The sequence below is a fragment of the Limanda limanda genome, chromosome 21 (assembly GCF_963576545.1).
Source record: "Limanda limanda chromosome 21, fLimLim1.1, whole genome shotgun sequence".
NCBI classification, from domain to species: Eukaryota; Metazoa; Chordata; class Actinopteri; order Pleuronectiformes; family Pleuronectidae; genus Limanda; species Limanda limanda.
In genome coordinates this window covers 16,381,365-16,400,189 of record NC_083656.1, presented here as the reverse complement: position 1 = coordinate 16,400,189, position 18,825 = coordinate 16,381,365, and the positions used below count along the sequence as shown (strand labels likewise).

General features: G+C 42.8%; 2 protein-coding genes across 2 annotated transcripts in view; one reads left to right on the top strand and one right to left on the bottom strand.

Annotated features, from left to right (window-relative positions):
* pkd1b (polycystic kidney disease 1b) overlaps positions 1-13,351 on the bottom strand; it is a 31,890-nt gene extending 18,539 nt beyond the window's left edge. The window contains exons 1-20 of the mRNA XM_061094995.1: positions 13,276-13,351; positions 12,128-12,308; positions 11,834-12,036; positions 11,546-11,664; positions 10,942-11,089; positions 10,553-10,818; positions 9,680-10,453; positions 9,174-9,305; positions 8,918-9,093; positions 8,639-8,775; positions 4,711-8,369; positions 4,424-4,576; positions 4,021-4,161; positions 3,391-3,673; positions 3,055-3,157; positions 2,790-2,918; positions 2,540-2,690; positions 2,283-2,420; positions 1,164-1,308; positions 309-1,028 (exon numbers count right to left, since the gene is read on the bottom strand). Coding sequence (XP_060950978.1) covers positions 309-1,028; positions 1,164-1,308; positions 2,283-2,420; positions 2,540-2,690; positions 2,790-2,918; positions 3,055-3,157; positions 3,391-3,673; positions 4,021-4,161; positions 4,424-4,576; positions 4,711-8,369; positions 8,639-8,775; positions 8,918-9,093; positions 9,174-9,305; positions 9,680-10,453; positions 10,553-10,818; positions 10,942-11,089; positions 11,546-11,664; positions 11,834-12,036; positions 12,128-12,308; positions 13,276-13,351 — 7,834 coding nt within the window. The remainder of the gene's footprint in view (positions 1-308; positions 1,029-1,163; positions 1,309-2,282; positions 2,421-2,539; positions 2,691-2,789; positions 2,919-3,054; positions 3,158-3,390; positions 3,674-4,020; positions 4,162-4,423; positions 4,577-4,710; positions 8,370-8,638; positions 8,776-8,917; positions 9,094-9,173; positions 9,306-9,679; positions 10,454-10,552; positions 10,819-10,941; positions 11,090-11,545; positions 11,665-11,833; positions 12,037-12,127; positions 12,309-13,275) is intronic.
* Positions 13,352-14,955: 1,604 nt separating this feature from the next.
* On the top strand, positions 14,956-18,789 carry LOC133027857 (ankyrin repeat and SOCS box protein 12-like). The gene is made up of 3 exons (XM_061094999.1): positions 14,956-15,014; positions 16,468-17,238; positions 18,483-18,789. The coding sequence occupies exons 2-3, from the start codon at positions 16,476-16,478 to the stop codon at positions 18,632-18,634; spliced, it is 915 nt and encodes a 304-aa protein (XP_060950982.1). The 5' UTR covers positions 14,956-15,014; positions 16,468-16,475; the 3' UTR covers positions 18,635-18,789.
* Positions 18,790-18,825: the final 36 nt, after the last annotated feature.

Genomic DNA, 18,825 nt, shown 5'->3' with positions numbered 1-18,825 from the left:
CCGCCCCCTAATCTGCACCACAATGTAATGGGTTCTTCCCCCATACCACATCTACCCAAACACTAATGAAAATATAACCTTGGTCGGGGTAATAAAAAACTTTGGAATGACCATAAATAATTTATGATCACAAAAAAGACTTTAAAAGATTAGAAAGATTGGTTATGTCTGATACACTATATCATATGGCAGTATATATTTATATACTTTACATACTAATATAAAAATAAAGAAGAGTACATTTTCATTATCTCAAAGTGCAAACACTTGTGATCTGGTCTAGTAAGAAGGATAATGATGTACTGTACCTGGAAGCAGACTGAAGTTGAAGGAGATGTATAAACCTGCATTTTCATCCAGTCCGTCCACAGCTTTTACTGTGAAGTTCAGCTGTCCTTCAGTGGGAAGTGTTACAGCGAGACATGTCTCATTCCTGTTTTCACCTTCTCTCCCATCTGCCCCCTTGTCTCCCTGTCCCACTGGGTACTTGTGGGGCAGGGTGACCTGTATTGCTTGTTCAGGAGCCAGATTCCTGATAGGTATGGGCTGACCCTGAGGAGTGGTGAGCTCCATGGCAACCAGAGAGGTGGAAATTGGAGGGTCAGCAGCACTCAGCATAGGGTTGGATTCCAGCGCTCCGTCCGTCCCGAACAGCACCTGCACCACCTCTGACCTCTGACTCCTCAGGTGAGTAGTGAGGGACGTGGGAATGTGAAACGGACATATCTTTGACCCATCAGCCGATGATGATCGAGAGGAGATGACCTGGTGTTGGTTGGACTGGTTTGTCTGGTGAGTACAGAGGAGGTCCGTGGGGTCTCCTTGAAAACCAACTGTATTGATGTAAGGGCTGGAGAGCAGAAGAGGATCCTCGCCGTGAACTCGTGAACGCATCAGAGTGCGCATGAGGGCTCCTGCGTGGGCCAGGGCTGACAGGGCGAGAGTGGAGGCTGACTGCAGAGAGCTCGAGTAGACTGGGTGAGAACTGGAGGCACTGGTGGATTCAGACACTGCAGCCAAGGTGCTACCTGGAAACACAGAGAACAGAGCGAGATTCACCAGATCTGAACATCTATGGTTCTGTACTGTCACTTCTTATAGATAGATGGATACTTCATTGTTCCAGAGGGGAATGTAGTCAGCGTGTAATACAAGATGAGCACCTAAGACATGAAGGATGTTTCTTCCTGCTTCAAGAGCTGATAGAACACCAGGACTCATCTGTGCCTCCATTACAAGGATCATCCTCCCCACAGCTTCCAGAACCTTCTTCTGGCAGACTTCACATACCAACTCATCAGGGACGGCCTAGAACAAAGAGTTAATAACTCAACATGAATAATGTTGTGAATTACTTGAAAATTGGGCAAATATATATCAAAAATATATTCATTCTGCTGTGAAAAGGCTACGTGGTCGTCTTTGTCTCTTAATGTTCTTATTTATGAGCAAACGATTGCGTGTAAAACTAGAATGGCACTCAGCAGACAGCATACCTTCACTAAGGCCCAACAGCCTCCTTAAATTCACTACATCCAGATTTTCATTTGGATCTGCACCAAATTGCTCACATTTGGAAGTATCAGTCTTTTTAAACGTGCCTGATTTAAAATAAATCAAGATCCTTGGTTACCACATCCCTCCATTAAGTTTCATGGTAATCTCTTCAGTAGTTTTTGTGTAATCCTGCTAACTAAGAAGAAAGATAAACATACTTATAGAACAAGGCGGATTTCACCAATTGTACAACACAGTCACAGTTGTATCTCTGTCAATATTGTAGGTCTGATTTGTAGCTGGTTTACAGTTTGCGTGACTTCTCAGCATAACCATGTAGCCATCGTAGGGAAAGCAGAAGCATAAGTTCACTTTACAACTCTTCAAGTAAAAAAATATATTTCTCGTAAAATGTGCTTTATCTCACCATATATAAATGATATCTACTTTGTTAAATCTTCACAATAAGACCATGAGTTACATGGACTTATTTTGAAATGCTAGATTCATATAATAACACTTGGCTTTTGTATGGAATTTACCAAAGGAAAGCAAATATGTTAATTTGTAAGCTGTACATGTGCTAGTAAGTAGATTTAAATATCTGGAGAGAATCACTGTCTACCTCTTTTTCTAGTCATTCTCCTAAGCATAGCTAAATGGCTTCATGCTGCTGTAGCATTATGAGTCATATCAATTGCCTCATCTAAATCTCCACTAGAAAACAATGTCATATTCCCAATTTGTTTTACATTTTTCCAAATAAGGAGGTAGTGCTCACTTACGGTTGCCTGTGCCAACGCTGAGCTGATCTGATCCACATCCAGAATGGAGGACACAGGGAGAGAGGCCAGGGTCTGAGACACATTTCCCCGGATCTCCCTCCTGTCCATGAGCTCCTGAGGGGTCCGTTCAGACGTCATCTGTTGACAGGGGTGAAACTCATTATTTTAAATCTCATGTCTATGATTTTTATAATCTTCAGTTATTATGTAATCTGGTGGTGGAGAAAAGCTATTAAAATATGACAGTGACACACTACCTGATTGAGCTGGCTGCTGAGGGCAATGGAGTAAGGAATGAGCTCCTGAGGGTTGCCTTGTTGGACCAGAGCCCACAGCTCCGTCTGGCTCTTGTTTCTGAGCCACTCACTGCTGATTTCATCCATTGCTGGATTTTCAGTGGTCAGTGTCCTAGAGAGTAGAGGAATCCAGAAATAGAGAAAGTATACTAAATCTTGACTAAGACATTGGGCGCGTGATGTATTTCCCACAGAGGATTTTCCTTTTTACCTGTTCAGAGCAATGACGTTTGAGCCGAGATGGTCCTCTACCAATACAGTGACTGTGATGACTGACAGTTCTTTTTCTTGCCCTGAACGTCCCATTGGAACCAGGCTGCCAAATGTTGAACGAGTTCCCCTGCAGGGAAAGGATTAAGATAAGCTGGAAACTTATGTTTTAAGGGGGAAATTTATATTTTTGAATATTTTAACAATTTAGGCTAGGATTAAACTTTGTTTCTGTACTAACAGTTTAAATGGAGGCCAGTAGTCACCTGTAGAGAGTAAGTGTGGGGCACTTTGTGTTGATGGGCTGACATGGGGCCACCTGGAAGGTGTAGATCAACTGAGAGGCCTCACTGTCATCATCTCGCCAGCCTACCAAGAAATGACATAGAGCAACTTTGACCATTGGTACACTGGAATTAAGAAAAAGATCAGATAAGACAAGATACAACTTTTAAATATTTGAAGAGGCAACACAAAGCATTTTCTTCACTAACCTGTCAATTTTTTTAATACATCAAGAACAAGAGTAAAAGGCCAATAAAAAAGCAGTTAAAGAAAAAAAGCTACTGATACATGTTGAACTGTGTAACACAACGCGTTACCTGAGCAGTTGTAGGTGACCACAGTCTCCAGCAGACGTATGTCAGACTCTGGCCTCAGATCACAGAGGCCTCCGTGTGGTGGATTGTTCGGTTGTATGGTCTGACTGGCGCTGCCCCACTGACCTCCACCAGGCTGGGAGGCATTGAGAGTGAAGGTGTAACTCAGTCCTGGCTGGAGGACGCCTGAACGCACCACCAAGTTAGGAGAATGTGTCCCTATGGAGGGAGCGACGTCATCAAGGTCAAGTGTCATGCCAGTCTGGACTTCAGCGCTCCATTTGTACTGTGGATAGACACATGATTAGGACACGATATTTGAACCTTGCAACAATTGAATGTGGATTGAAATGTATTCATATAACAAATAATATATATAATAATCTTAGCATATAAAGGAAAAACATGATGGCACAGTAGTACAGGGAGAAGTGTTTCCTCATCAGTTGTATTTTGACCTTCTGAAATGGTACGGTGGCCCTGAGAGCTACTTGCACTGCAACATTAGAAACCACTTACAAATCGACAAAACACAAGGAAGTAAAGAAAACATCCTCATCTGACTGACAATGGAAATGTTTGCAGGGGACAAAAAACGAATGACCTCATGTGTTATTGTTTAAGAAACATTACCTGAGTCTGGTCATCACATTGTTCGCATCGTCCAGCGAGGATGATGGCAGTGTTGTAACTGATGTGTTGAGAGGAGGAGTGGCCATAACAGGACACACATTCCACAGTCACACGAAGCACAGGGGCTTCACACACAGTTACCTAAAGAGAAGTGATTGACATCATGAGCATAAATAAATCATTAAAAAACATTAGATTTTCAAACAGACTCAGAGGAAAACCCCTGTGAAGAAAGTTCTGGATCTTGTTTGGTCAAAAACCTCTTTGCTTCTATGGCAAGTTCTTCCAAAATTGCCCGAATCTTTAAACTTTCATATGCAGGTGCAGAAAAAACAGTAAAAATCTATTGTAAGGTGATAGAGCAGTGAGGAGAAAATGGGGTAATATCATGTGTAACACTCACAGTCTGGTTGACGGATGCCGGCTCTCTTCCTGCCTTGTGTACAGTGAGTGTAAATATGTAGACTGTGCCTGGCTTCAGCTGATCGGTGAATAAAGTCACTCTACTGTTGTTTCTCTCAATGGGCTGTTTCACAAAATGAGGCTCTGTAGAGTTCTGTAAATACAAGAAAATGCAGTTGTTACAAGTGTGACCAGTGTGTATCCAATGATTAATACATCACACCTTACTTTTTACTGATACACAACTTACAACATTGTGAGTTTGCTGTAACATCAAAAGGCCTTTACCGCTCTCATGATGGTCCAGTGATATTCTAGCGTGTCCTCCACTCCGGGCTCCGTATCAGGGTCGTAAGACTCCGATCCGTCCAGGGTGAGGTCACTGAGGCTTGGCCACAGTTTGTGCGAGCCCCCTAGGATGAGGGCTACCAACGGGGAATGGACCACTGTGATGATAGCGGTCCGTTGGACATATACAGGAGTTTCCTGGAGCGTAACGGTGAACACAAGGAAATACTGTCCCACATCAAGAGTGTGCCTCGGGATTAATAGCAAAGGAGACGCTGCATCCAGTTGACTTTGAAGAAAGACTTTGTTCCCAGGTAAAGTGGTAACATTGGACCCTCTGAATATCTCCCATTGGTACGTGGTCTTGTAAACAGAGCAGTTAATGTCCACGCTGGCTTCAAAGAAACTTTGTCTAGATCTGTAGATAGTAGTTTGGCTCTGGACTAGAGAAGCATGAGGTCTGGAACACTGGAGCTCCTCCACCTCCATGTGAAGCTGTGTGGACATGTGACTAACACTGTTGACAACTTTGACCACAACACTGTATTTTCCAGCAATAGAATAAGTATGATTAACTGTTGTCAAGTCTGTCACCAATGCTTCAGTGGAATCTCCAAAGTCCCAGAGGTATCTGACGTTGCTCCCTCCACGCACTGTCGCAGAAAACATGACAGCGTGTCCAACAAATGTTCTCTCTGGAAGACAAACAAGCTTTATCTCCTTAACCGGCCACTCCACCGAAGCAGTCTCATTTAGCCTCTGGGAGCAGACACCGTTGTTGGCTACCACACTGACAGACAGTGAACCGCTCTCTGGTGGAGTGAAGATTACCTCTTGGCCAATCAGCCATGTAGTCTTCGACCCCACCAAGTGAAACATCCAGGTGTAATTAACTGGAAACCCACTTTGCACCTCTGCCTTGAAATGGATTCCTTTCAGAGCTTTGAGTGCAGCAGAACTACTGTTTACAAGACGCAAACCTTGAATGCGCTCAGTGACCAGAATGCTGGAAGACACCTCTGTGCTACTGACCAGGTTCCAAGCTTCCACTGTCACAAGATATCTTCCAGCTGGAAGGCTTAGTGAGAAGTGTTGCCCTTCGAGAATGGCCTGGCTGTGAATCCAGTCTTTGTTTTTAAGTGTTATAACAAAGCTCACATTGCTACCTTTGGAAATTGTCGTAATAAAAGTAACTTCCTCTTCACTGCAAAGGGAAGATTTGCTTATATTCAACAGCAGATCTTTGATTCCATCCTGGACAGTGACGCTGTGTGAAACCATCTGCCAATTTATCCCATTGGAGACATTTAAAGACACCTGGTACATATCGGGATGCGTAAAAGTGTAGATGAAGGTTTGATTAGAGGCATTAAAAATGTTGGTTTTAGAACGTCTAACTTCACAGTCCCAGTGCAGGTCACTACCCGTACGAACAAGTCCATGGAGGGAAACAGCAGCACTTGCATTGATATAAAATGGTCGTGTCTTTCCTTCAATTTCAAAGTCCACCTCTCGGACATCCTCCTGGACTATGAGCTGTTTGGTATCATTACATTGGCTGAGTACATTCTGAACAACCACTGTGACAAAACAATCACCCAAACTTGTACAATTGTGGAGAAGAAAGGGTTCACGTGTCCGAAGGGGTGATGGATCAAAGTTCGTATACCAAAGGTATTCAAGGTCTGACCCGGTAACAACAGATACAGAAATATTAACAAATTTCCCTAATGCCACAATGTTGGAATGAGTTGTAACATGTGCACTTGTCACACGCTCTACTGCTACAAGAGAAACAGTGGCTATGGCCTCACCCAACGTGTTCAAGGCTCTTACATGAACTGATAACCCACCAGGTGTTTCAGTCAACACATGGAAAAGCCTGCCATCACCAGTGATTTCTTGGTTTATTCTACTCTGTGCAGCACGCCAGTGAAATGTAACATTGGAGCCTTTGGTGACTGAAGCAGTAAATAGCAGTTCCTCTTGCGTCGGTGCATATTTCATATTGGTCAGACTGGGACCTTCAATGTGAAGACCCTCTATTCTTTCAAAGACCTCAATGATAATAGCTGCCTCCCTTCGGCTCACCAAGTTCTGGGCTACAACCTTCACTTGATACACTCCTGGTTTGAGGAAAGGAAATCTTAATTGATAGGTCCCCTGTATGGTTGAAGTTAAACCATCAACAGTCCAGTAGTAGCTGGTGCTACTGATTGCACTACCAACTGCAGTGATCAGAGTCTCCTCTCCTACTACAGCATAGGGCTGGCTGCTGTGAAGGGATAGGTCTGCAACAGGGAGTAACACATTGACTTTGATGGATGCAGACTCTCTGCTCACCAGGTTAGACGCTGTGGCAGTAACTTTGAACTGGCCTGTCGAGGTAAAGACATGTGACACGCTGTGGTTCGGCTCCATCAGAGAACCATCTCCGAAGTCCCACAGCATTGACACATTGCTTCCACTGCAATTAGCAACCCAAAAAGACACTAATGAATTGACTGTCAGTGCGTCACTTTGGCTATCATGTCCCACAGACAGTTTACTCACAGGTTTCTGAATGGTGATGCTAACTTTGGCTGTTTGTTTACTGACGTTATTACTCGCCATTACTGATACCTCTTCGACGCCTTCATCTTTAAAGACAAAACACTTCTGAGAGTTGTTCATCTTGGCTATGGGTAAAGAGGAGTTGCTAGACCACTTGAATTGGTAACCTGTCACTTGATGAGGGGAAACTAAAACCCTGAAGCACACCTCTTCTCCTACTGCTACAACATCCTGTGATGACTGTACTGTCACGCTGGTGATTGGCGCTTCAACACAAACACTTGTATTAAATGATACAGATGAAACCAAACCAAACACTCTCAGGCTAACATGAAAAATGCCGGGCCTTGGGAATGAATGCATGGCTGTGGACTCACCTGTTACTACAGTCACAGGGGATTCTTCGCCAAATTGCCAATGGAAAATCAGAAAGGCTATTTTCCCAGTGACCAGAGCAGTGAGCTGTGCGTCTGTTCCATTTATGATACATTCTATAGGGAGAACTCCACTAACAGCCAGACTATAGACCTCAACCCTGTTGGACTGCTGAGCTTTGCTGACAGAATTAGAGACAGTTACAACCACTGTATAATCCCCTGGAGACTTATAGATGTGTGAGATGGAACCATCTGTAAGGTTGCTCTGTAGGGACCCATCACCAAAGTCAAAATCCCAGATGAGACATGTACCAGTGGCGACTTTAGCTCTGAAATCTGTTGCAGAGTTTACTTCGCTAGGTTCACTGTAGCTAATGTTTAATCCAGAAATCTCCTCCATAACTTCCAAGATGAGCCGAGTGGTCAGGTCAGCCAAAGTGTTGTTGGCACACACTGTGACGTTAAAAAGTCCAGCAGATCCAAAAGTGTGACGCACTCTATGGTGTATGCCGTGGACAACTTTAGAGCCATCGCCAAAGTCCCATTTATAGAAGACACCAAAGGTGGAGGGCTCTGCGTCTGCTTCCAGAAGAAGTGTGTGATTGACAGTGGGCACTGCAGGCGAAGAGGAAATGTGGACGTGACCTAACTCAGGGCGGACGATAATCTTCATTGATGAGCCAATGTCATCAAATTGATTGGAGACTTGGACATGAAGTGTTAAGTCACCTGTATTGAACAACAGAGAAAAATCAATTTCACTTTGACGTACTTAATAGTAAATACTCAATACGGAGTCTACCGGTGTCATTATTTATCACATCAGTTGTTTCAGATGTTAAATTAAGTGGTTTAAAAAAAAATCTGAAATAAAGTTCAAGGACGCAAGAGGGACATAAATGACACTGATAAAGATATTTAAACGATACATGGATCTCTCTCCAAATAACTGTATAAAATAATTATTAAAAAAAAAAAATTATGCAGCATGTGTTTACCTGGATAAGAATATGTATAGTTCACCGAGTCCTGGACAAACATTTGCTTCGCTCCACTCTCCACAAGGCCATCCATGGTCTGATATGGAGCAGCCTGTGTGTGGCTCACCTTTCCTCTGCTGTCTCCAAAATCCCACCTGCAGGATTTTAGACCGGACAAAAAAGAAAACATTTTTGTTCATGTTGCAGGTGGAATTCTCTGTCATAAAGTTAACAGATAAGTACCATTTTTCTCTGAGGACCCTTTAAAGATTATTGATGAAAAATGCATTGTCATACCTGAAGGTGACTGGCAGGGAGATGTCCACTTTGACCCTGAGGGTGTAGAGGTTGGTTGCATTCACAGCTACGACCTCCCTGACAAGCAGGAACTCTGGCTCAGCCAGTGGAGTCGGTTGATAAGTAACCAAGAAGATCTCCAGGCTCTGGGAGCTCACAGGGTTCGATGCTGTAACCTTACATACATTTCTAAGTTTAATTTAAAGAAATCAATTTAGTAACACATCAAAAGGAAGAAACTGAACAAACACCTTACCTTGAGTTTATACTCAGCAGGTCTCTTGAACGCTACACTGTAAGATTCCCCTTCAAAGGCAAACTGCTCCAGGTTGTCAATAACCCATGTGAATTTGACTGAGGACCCACTCTCCACTTTGGCTGTAAACGACTCCAATATGAAAACAAATAAGATGTCATTGAGAGAAATGTAAAGATTACTGGCAATAACTAATCATCAAGGTATTGGAAAACGTTATCTGTGAATGGTTCATATATTCTTTATAAAGAAAAGAAATGGATATTTTTCCCATGATAAGCGATAACTGTGGACTGCTGGTGGCAATCAGTTGCAACCGGATTAATCCTCTGGGGATCATGATCATATGTCTTCAAAACTCAAACATCAATCCATTCAATAGTAACTGAGATATTTTGGACCAAAGCAATTGTCTTACTGACATTGCTATCTCTTGACCCACACTGCTAGCACGGCTACTAAAATCTGTGGCGTGAATGCAAATTTGATGTGTTGTAAAGTCTCACCTGTGATGTGTCTGTTAGCATCCTAAGACGTCCGTAAGGCTCAACACGGAGCCCTGTCACTGCCTCGTAGCCACAGACCGTCACACTCACACTATGCTCATGCTGAGCACTAACCTCATCCACCACACTGATATTCAACACCTGAACCCCCACTGAGGGAAGTACGAGAGTCACGGAGGAGAACCATTCATCAGGGGACTGTCTCTCACAGCCGGGCGGAGACGGAGCCACCTCTTCGGGACACGATGAGAGCAAGGGGACCCCGGTTTGGAGCACTGGGGCCGACCATGAGCTCCTTGCTCTCTGTGGGGCCAGGACCTTTACTACAATGAGTGTCGGAGTGTTGATTTGGACATGAATTTGGTTCTTTTTGTCCGGCAAGGGGTGGATGACATCAAGCCTAAACTTAGAACTCGGATGTGGAGGAGGAGCTGTGGTTAGTGGACTGACATCAGGAGGTCTGCTTGTCTCTGTGTGGGTGGAACCAAAGATACCGTCGGGCTCAGTACCTCTGTGGAAGGTGTCTATGTACAGTATGCTCAGATCACACAGCACCCCGTCCACCCACTGGCCTCCTTGGGACAGTGAAGTCAGGCCTCCCTGCCACCAGCCGCCCCATTCGGCCCCTCTAAGGGACAGGTAGCTCTGGCGCCAGGAGGAGTTTCGAGAGGCTTCACTGCTGCGGCAATTTAGGAAGGTTCCAGAGTCCCGAGTGTGTTGTATTGCTATTATATCATCAGGGTACACTGTAATGGCTGGATCTGGAAGAAGCACCTGTAGCAGAGAAGATGACAATGATACTGATACTTTGTCTATTTTATTTGGACCTGATTCATAATGGCTGTAGCAAAGTGCAACAAAAGGTCAACTCACGCTCATAGTTTGTAGTTCAGAGCTGGGGTTTATTCTCAGGGACAGGTCTGCCACCAGGTGGTAGAAAGGTGGTATTGGAGGGTATCTTGGAGGTAAAGCAAAGCCACGGCTGCTTGCTGCAGAATCGTAGGGGCTGCAGGGACTGGTGTTGGGCACACAGGCCTCCAGCAGGTGGCACCAGTACTGACCCACGCTGCAGCCCCCTGTAGTGTTACACAGTGGGACTGGTGAGCAGCAGCTAAACGGATTAAGGAGAGAGCTGCAACCTGAGGAGCAAAGAGGAGATTATTTCCTAAAGTACCCAACAGGACTGTTTAGTAATACCTGCAGTACTGTAGGAAATACACAACAGTGTAGCTTCCAGACGTGATGTGATTGGTGGGCTGTACCTGGAGGTACCAGGTGGTGGTTGGGGTCGCAGTAAGGTCGGAGGATTTGAACACGCGCCAGCGAGGACAGTGGGCTTGGCTGAACCACCAGCTGAAGCTTTACCAACTGACCTGCATGACTGAACCACAAGCCTGGGAACATCTGCATCTGGGGGAATATTTAAGAAAACTTTAGAATATATAGCTATTTTAATTCATCCATTACTTTCATCTTTTTAACCAAACAGATTAATTTAGCTGTTAGGTGACAGGTTTTATGAACTGTTTACGCACCTTTATGCATTACTTTACAGTTGCTAGCTATTTTACAATTTATCCATTACCTTTTGCCAAATTGCGTACTATTTTTCATGAACTAAACATTGTAATGTAAGCTTACATGCAATATCTATTACACTTTATTCATTATTAGTCAAGTTACTCAACAGTCATTTCCATCGTGCCACACTATTGCAATAAAACTACCGATGGTCTGGAATCTGTGTTTTGGACCAGTGATTTCAATCCTGAGCTGAAACTTCTGATTAGAAGTGTATCATGTCTGTGAAGTTGTGATGTTTTGGGCCTTCTCTTCTTCCATCCATCCCGGTCACATTTAACGAACCTCCACCGTGTGTTGTCCAATGTCTGGGATGCTGAGAAGAGGTTGTATCTGGGTTTGCATGTAGATGCCGCTCATGTGAACCAATCCCGTCAGGTAACTGTCCATAGGTGGTAAAGCATCTGCATGGAGAGGGGTAAGCCAAAATCACAGATACACACACATCTGCTGTTATTATTCACACTTAGGGCATCAAACAAATCTGTCAGTGCCGTCCTTTATGGGGGCAGATTGTCCACATACATAATGAAGGAGATTTTATTTGTTGTACATTAGAGACTAAAGTCTTACCAGCTAGACCTTTTTCACAGAGGTAGCGGTATCGCTCGGCACACTGAGCTCTTCTCCACTGTCCCAGTGCACCTAAGGCCATCTGAGTGCACCCCCCCTCACTGCCTCCAGCCCACCGTGCAGGACTCACCGGCTCCACAACCCCAGCCTGCTCCGACCCTTCTCCCCTCTGACCCTTCAGCCAGACCCACACAGTGGTTTTCCTAAACACACAACACAAAACATCTGCTCTTGAAACAGAGAGGGGTATAACATGATGTCAATGTAGACACACATTGTTCATATAGGACTCACACAGGAAAGGAGGAGTGGATGAACGTTTGCAGCTCGGGACTGTCAGCAGATGCCAGATCTCCTCCTGGAGTCTCTCTGCATGAGAGCTGAGCCTCAGACCAGGAAGACGTCGCCTCAGACATCCAGTAGCACCGCATGCTGGACGAGTGGATCCCTCCTCCTTCTGGGCAGGGAGCCTCATCTGGAGAGGAAAAATCACATTGAGCTGACAACGTGCAAAATATCAATAATAATATCAGCCGCAAACACATGTAGAGAAACCAAACAGCTGTATTGTGAGGTGGGAATTTGAAAATGTTTCACTCCTTCACTTGTGAGAGCTTAACAAGTGGCACTCAACTGATTCAGCTGATTATCAGACGATGCAGGTGCTGAACAAGCTGTGAGAACAGCTGTTTACCAGCCTGACTTTCTTTCTGCATCTAATCTTGGATACACACTAATTATAGTACTTAAACTGCTGTAAACTGTTGCTTTAAATGGGAAATTTGAACACATTAGTGCAAATTGTAAATTACATATGCCAGATTTACCCAAAACACACCAGGCTGCATATTTTTGCCTCGAGCAAAACCACAATTTTTAATGTTACGCTGCAACAAATTTAATTGAAAGAATACCAATACTCCATAAATGTTATTTCACATCATTAAACTGTAAACATGTATTGTAAATGTAAATGTCAGAATATTGAAGTATACAGTAAATATGAAATATTAAATGAAAAAACGCGCTTGATGCGAAATAAAGACAAAATTATAAACTATAAAAACTAAATTTATAAAAATAATAAATTGTGTTATCAAAAGTTGAGTTCTAAAAGGTAAAGTTAATGTATTTTCATCACGTAGAACAGACAAAATACATTGGTGTGGAGCATGTGTAACTACACATTTTTAAACATATCAATGCTATAAAAGTAAAAAAGTGCCACTTCTACCTGAAATGCGACACTAAATTAGGTAAATAAAAACCTTATATATATATTAATTAAAGGGTAATAAGAGGAATTGCCTGGGATGAAGTTCAAAAGTACATTTTCATGAGTCCAAAGATATATTGCTGACTTGGAATTCTCTGAATGACACAGAAAATATCGATAACTTTTTCATGCAAGCCTTGACTCAATATAAAATAAATCTTCTCACCTCCAGCTACTGTGATCAAAACCAAACAAAGAATCCAGGGTAGTACCTGGTTTTCTGTCACGAGCGCGCCTGTCATCTTGCAGAGCAAATCATATTCTCACCAGGATAATAAAATACTCTATGCAGGAGCATTGTGGAAATCAATACTCTCCCATCCTTGTGTTAAACTGCTGGAGTGTCCTGGGTTCAACTCTTATCCTCACATGTTCTCCTCATCCTGAGTGTCTGTGTACAAGTCAGACTTCTAGTCGTCCTCTCATTTCCTCGTCTTTCACTTTAAACCCAACTCTTTTCCCTCCACCAGCACCCACTCCCCTCGTCCTGCATACACACACACACACACCATGAGTTATGGTGGCGTCGTTGTTTTAAAGGCCTCTTCTTCACTCTCTCTGAGCGCCTGGGTGACTTCTACTTTGTCTCTCAGCAACAGCTATAGAGGCAGAGTGGACAGAGGAGGCCTGCGCTGCTCATTAGCATGTTGTAAACCCCCCTGGCCCTCAATAGAAACCGTCCGTTTCCCTCAGGCAGGTTGCAGCAAGAAACAGGTCTCAGAAAACAGAGTCATTGTAGTGTCTTTGTTGTTTGGCTGCAAAATGGTTGCCTTTAAAAAAATATATATGCTTCAAGAATTTGGAGGGATCAGTATCTTGTTGTGGGTAGTCCAAACCCTTTTGGTTCCTTCTTCTGCGTTGTGCCCACAGCCTGTTGTCCCAGCACTAACACTAAGACCTCATCAGTAACCAGACAAAGGCTCTGTGACGCACACACAGAAGAAATAGAGCCAGTTTCAGAATAAAGGATGCCATGCGGGTTGCCTGGAGAGGGAACAGATAAAGTTGAAGGCAGTGATAAGGCCAACATAGCTGAGGGCAGTCAGTCTGTTGCCATGGATAAAGTTGTATTGTACTGTCCCCCAAATTTTGAGATTCAGCTGAGTTTAATTGGTTACAAGCTATGAATTCCATAATAAAAGTATGTTATAAACTTTTTCTAGTTTTATGTTTCTTGTCTTTCTGCTTTGTCCTAATGTCAGAACGGTAACATGCTCAAAGGCAATGCAAACATGCTGATGGTTAGCACGTGCATAACCTAATAACCTTATAGCCACCCTAGTTTAGCATGTAAGCCACCCTAGCTTAGCATTTTAGCCAGTTTAAGTTTCACTTATACCTCCTTTGTTAAATGTCATATGTTATTCCAAAAAGGTCACTTTGTAATTTAAGTGGGCATGAGGGTGGATGAAATTTAATTGAATAAAAGCGTCTGATATTTTAATCATTAGATATAAACAGACATTTGAAATAGTACCTAAAGTAACATTTTTATCATATAAAAAAACGTTATCGTGCCGATAATTATGTTTTTTAAAATTGTAATCAATTTAATTGTTGGTTAATTAATTGAAACACATTGGTTTGATTTTGATTATTTATTTAACAATGTCATATTTTATAATATTTGGCATTTAAGACAGCATGAATTCAAATATCTTTCAATAGTTAATTTAACAGATTGGATTTTATAATATAATCTATGATGCCTAATAAATAATCGCAGTTTTAGATTATTATTAACAAACACTGTAAAGGACATTCCCGGTGTTGATATATCATTTTTAAACACTAGGGGGCAGCAGTGCGACATTAAATGTAATATTGAACACAACACCAACACAACGACGAAGAAGAAGGAGAAACGGGAAGATGAAGGCAGCAGCTTCCGAGGACATATCGTAGGTAAGCTCACATAAACCCAAGGAAACAGGAGAATGGCGTCTTTACGAGGCTGTGGCTGAGTAACAAGCAACGAAACGCGGGGTTTGTAAAGCGAAATGTGTATTTTGACTCTAAACCTGGACATGGATGTGGTTGTTTTAGCTCCTTCCTGCTCGCTAGCCCAGATGACGTTATGCTGTTGAGTAGAAATTCTAATAGGAAGCTACTGTTCTCTACATGTAATGAACCTGAGGCTGATGTGTCCTCTCCTGGTTCGGCTGACACTCGTGACACCAAGCTGCAGTTTATGTGTTGTCTCTCTCCACCATTCCCCCGTCAGGACCACACCGTGCAGAGACACTATCAGTAAAGTAGTTCATATTTTTGACCCTATTCAGAGAGCTCATTCATGCCGAACTGTCCAGGACACCTCATTTACTGAAACTCAAGTATTGGTTGAAGTTATTCGGTTGTGTACTTACGCAAACAAATCATCAGATGTTAAATAGATGATTGTTATCAGTGTGGTTTGGTGTGAAGGGCTGGACAGGTCTGAACCTATTGCTCTCTCATACTGTATGTATCTCAGCCTCTTGGCAGGGGCGTTGCAACAGGGTGGGCAGAGAGCTGCCTGGGGCCCCAAGCTGAGAAGGTGGGGGGGTCCTTTGTAAACAGCTGATTACGTTACAACATTGAATTCATGATGTGATGCCTCTCTAGATAAGTAATGATATGTTTATCTGTTCATCAACCAATTCTTCGGGGAGTCTTACATTATTAACTCACTTAGTACATTTTACCATTTTTAAAGATATATGTATATATTATATTTAGCTAATTAACTGTAGCTGTTACAAACACTTCACATTGTGTTCTTTTTTAAACTGGGAATATTATACATTGATCAATTGATATGGCCATTTCAATATCTTATTTCAGGATCATATTCACAAATCCCAATTAGTCTCCTAGGGCGTAACAAGGTGTGACATCCTCTGCCCTTCACCCTCAACAAGAGTAAGGAAAAACTACAAAAAATAAAAACTATTAACAGGGGAAAAAGAACGTAGAAACCTCAGAGAGAGCAGAGTGTATTGAAGAGAATCAGAAAGATAAGGGTATTTACAGCATTGGTTAGAATAAACAGGTAAATTAATTTATGAATTATTGTCAGTGGACCAGTTTTTACGAGGGATCTTGGCAGAAATTAAATATTACATGCAAAATGATCTTTTCATTTGTTTTGTGATCATCTGAAACTCAAATTCCTGAAGAATCATTATATACTAGTGGGCTGTTGGAGAAACGTTACAGCTGACCGGAATTTAAATGTTCCTGCAACTCCTCAACCTGATTTAAGAGCTGCATTATTCATTATTATTCAATATCTCGAACAGAAAATGAAGCTGTAGCGACAATATAAAGGCAATTTGATGTCTAATTTATTTTCTGTATCTTTGTTCGCACCCTGCAGCAGGTTCTATGCTGCAGTTGAGGACATCTGAAGAAGTCGAAAAGAGCTGTGAGATTTCCCAGCTCAGACAAGCAGTGTTACAAAACGATGACAGACTCCTCGATGAGATGCTCTGCCAAGAAATCTACAAGAAAGTCATCAACTGCAGAGGTGGTTGGGGCATCGCTGGCACGCCCCTGCACGCCGCCGTGTCTAAAGGCCACCTCAGCTGTCTGCAGGTGCTGCTAGCCCATGGTGCTCTGGTGGACTGCGTAGATGTCAAGGCTCAGACGCCACTCTTCGCAGCTGTTCGTGCGAAATACCTGGAATGTGTCTTAGCTCTCCTAGGAGCAGGCGCCAATCCAGATGGGAACTCCTCCAATAACTGCTCCCCCGTCCTCACAGCTGCTCGTGAGGGCGATGTGCAGATATTGATGCAACTGCTCAAACATGGCGCCGAGGTGAACTCTCGCTCCAAAGTCTTGCTGTGGACCTCCAGCGCCAGGGTGTCGAGCGGGCCGCTGTACCTGGCGGCCGTTTATGGACATATGGAGTGTTTCAAACTGCTGCTCCTCTATGGAGCGGACCCAGATTACAACTGCACAGACGCCAAGCTGCTGAGTTCCATCAAGCATCCGAAAACTGTGCTGGAGATGTGCCTCAGGCACGGCTGTGGTGTGGAGTACATACAGCTTCTCATCGACTTCGGTGCTAATGTCTACCTCCCTACGCTGATCATCGAGAAGTCCACCAAGCAGAACGAGGCTGTGGAGCTGCTACTGCGGGAAAGAGGTGAACACAATGTTCATCGTCCGTGTTTCTGGCTGGTTAAATAATACAAATAGGCCCTTGTTTACTTGTTGAAGTTAAGCAGTTACACAAAATCTGACTCAAATTTAGAAATAGTTTATTGCATTTTTTATTGGTCTGTTCTTAATATCCGTAGTGATTTACATCCAGAACAACGGTATGTTCATAGGGCGAGGCTTGTGTTTCTTGAAATATACACCAGTATATCCAGTTGCCTCTGTGCATATGTACAACTCCTGAAGTCTGCACAGAATAATTTTGAAGGTTTTCTAAAAAGGACGATATATAAAGTGTCCTTTATAATAGGAGAACATTAGTTTGGCATATAGAGTGTTATAGTTGGTGCAGGTTAATGTTAAATTCGTCTTGAGGCAAGAATATAATGAAGGTCAATTGAATGGTTTAAGTCCTATTTTCCCAAAAGTTCATACAATTTACATATTTGTTCGTGGGAAACTTCCCACCAAGGTACTAGGAAAAGGTTGAGAATTTATCAGTGAAATAAAGCAGAGTCATCAGCCTCAGGGGCAGAATTGTTCCTTTGGGGTTGGTGGAACCGATCATTGAATTACAGCTGCAAGAGGCAATCGTTTTTTTTTTGTTGGGACATTGATATTGAAGAACAGCTCTGTTGTTCCAACTCTCCCTCTTAGAGACGGTGAAATAAAAATAAACACCCTGCAGTATCAGCATGTTGATGTTGCAACTATAGCAAACAACCACAAAAAAATATAATTCATGCCTCAGACAATTCTTATTTGATAAATGTCAGCTGTTCAGATACTATATTTACCTTCCGTGTACCACTACCTCAACTGTGTGTTTGAGCCGACACGAGTACAGTTCCGATATCAACACATTTAAAGAAATAGCAACTTGTATAATGTATTTTCACAGATGTATGCTAATAACTCTGTATGGAAATGATGATTGCTATCATGGTTGTATGGTCTATTGCTAGTGTTGCTGTGAATAAGAAGTGGATTGCAGGAAAAGAACATTTAACTTTTATCTGGGTGATACTAATATAATTCAAAGACTTGGTATCAGATTGTTACATAGATTTGCACACTCAGCAGTATTGAAGGCGTTTCAGATGATGGTATCTGCATCTGAACTTCTCTAATAAACGTGTGATCTTGTTTGGATTTTAATGACACTATTGCTTTTTACCTGTGTGATAACCTGTGTTTTTCATCTTCTTGTCGTCTCCTGTGTTTCCTCAGGAAATCCTAAAGCTCTGACTTCTCAGTGCCGACTCGCTGTGAGACAGCACCTCCAAAAGATCAACAAGATCCACTGTCTGGAGGAGCTGGAAATGCCAAGGAGTCTCATTCGCTTCCTGCAACACAAACCCTTCGCCGCCACTGTTCTGTAGCTACATGAGCTGGAGGCCTGTTCATGTCAATTCAGTTTCATTGTAGCTCAAGATTTTTCTTTTAAATGCAGATTATGAACCAGCTTTTTTTAAATGACCCGTGTGTTTGTGTGCTGTTGTGTTGTGACTGATGCGGTAATCCATTAAATGTGAGGACGAACAGTGTGTGCTTCTGTTTCATTGTTAGTGCT

What these genes read in the sequence shown, in the direction of transcription:
- LOC133027857 (XM_061094999.1), top strand. Translation starts at nt 16,476, where the DNA reads ATGCTGCAGTTGAGGACATCTGAAGAAGTCGAAAAGAGCTGTGAGATT. An exon ending in GCTGCTACTGCGGGAAAGAG is followed by an intron (nt 17,239 to 18,482) that starts GTGAACACAATG and finishes GTGTTTCCTCAG; the next exon opens with GAAATCCTAAAGCTCTGACT.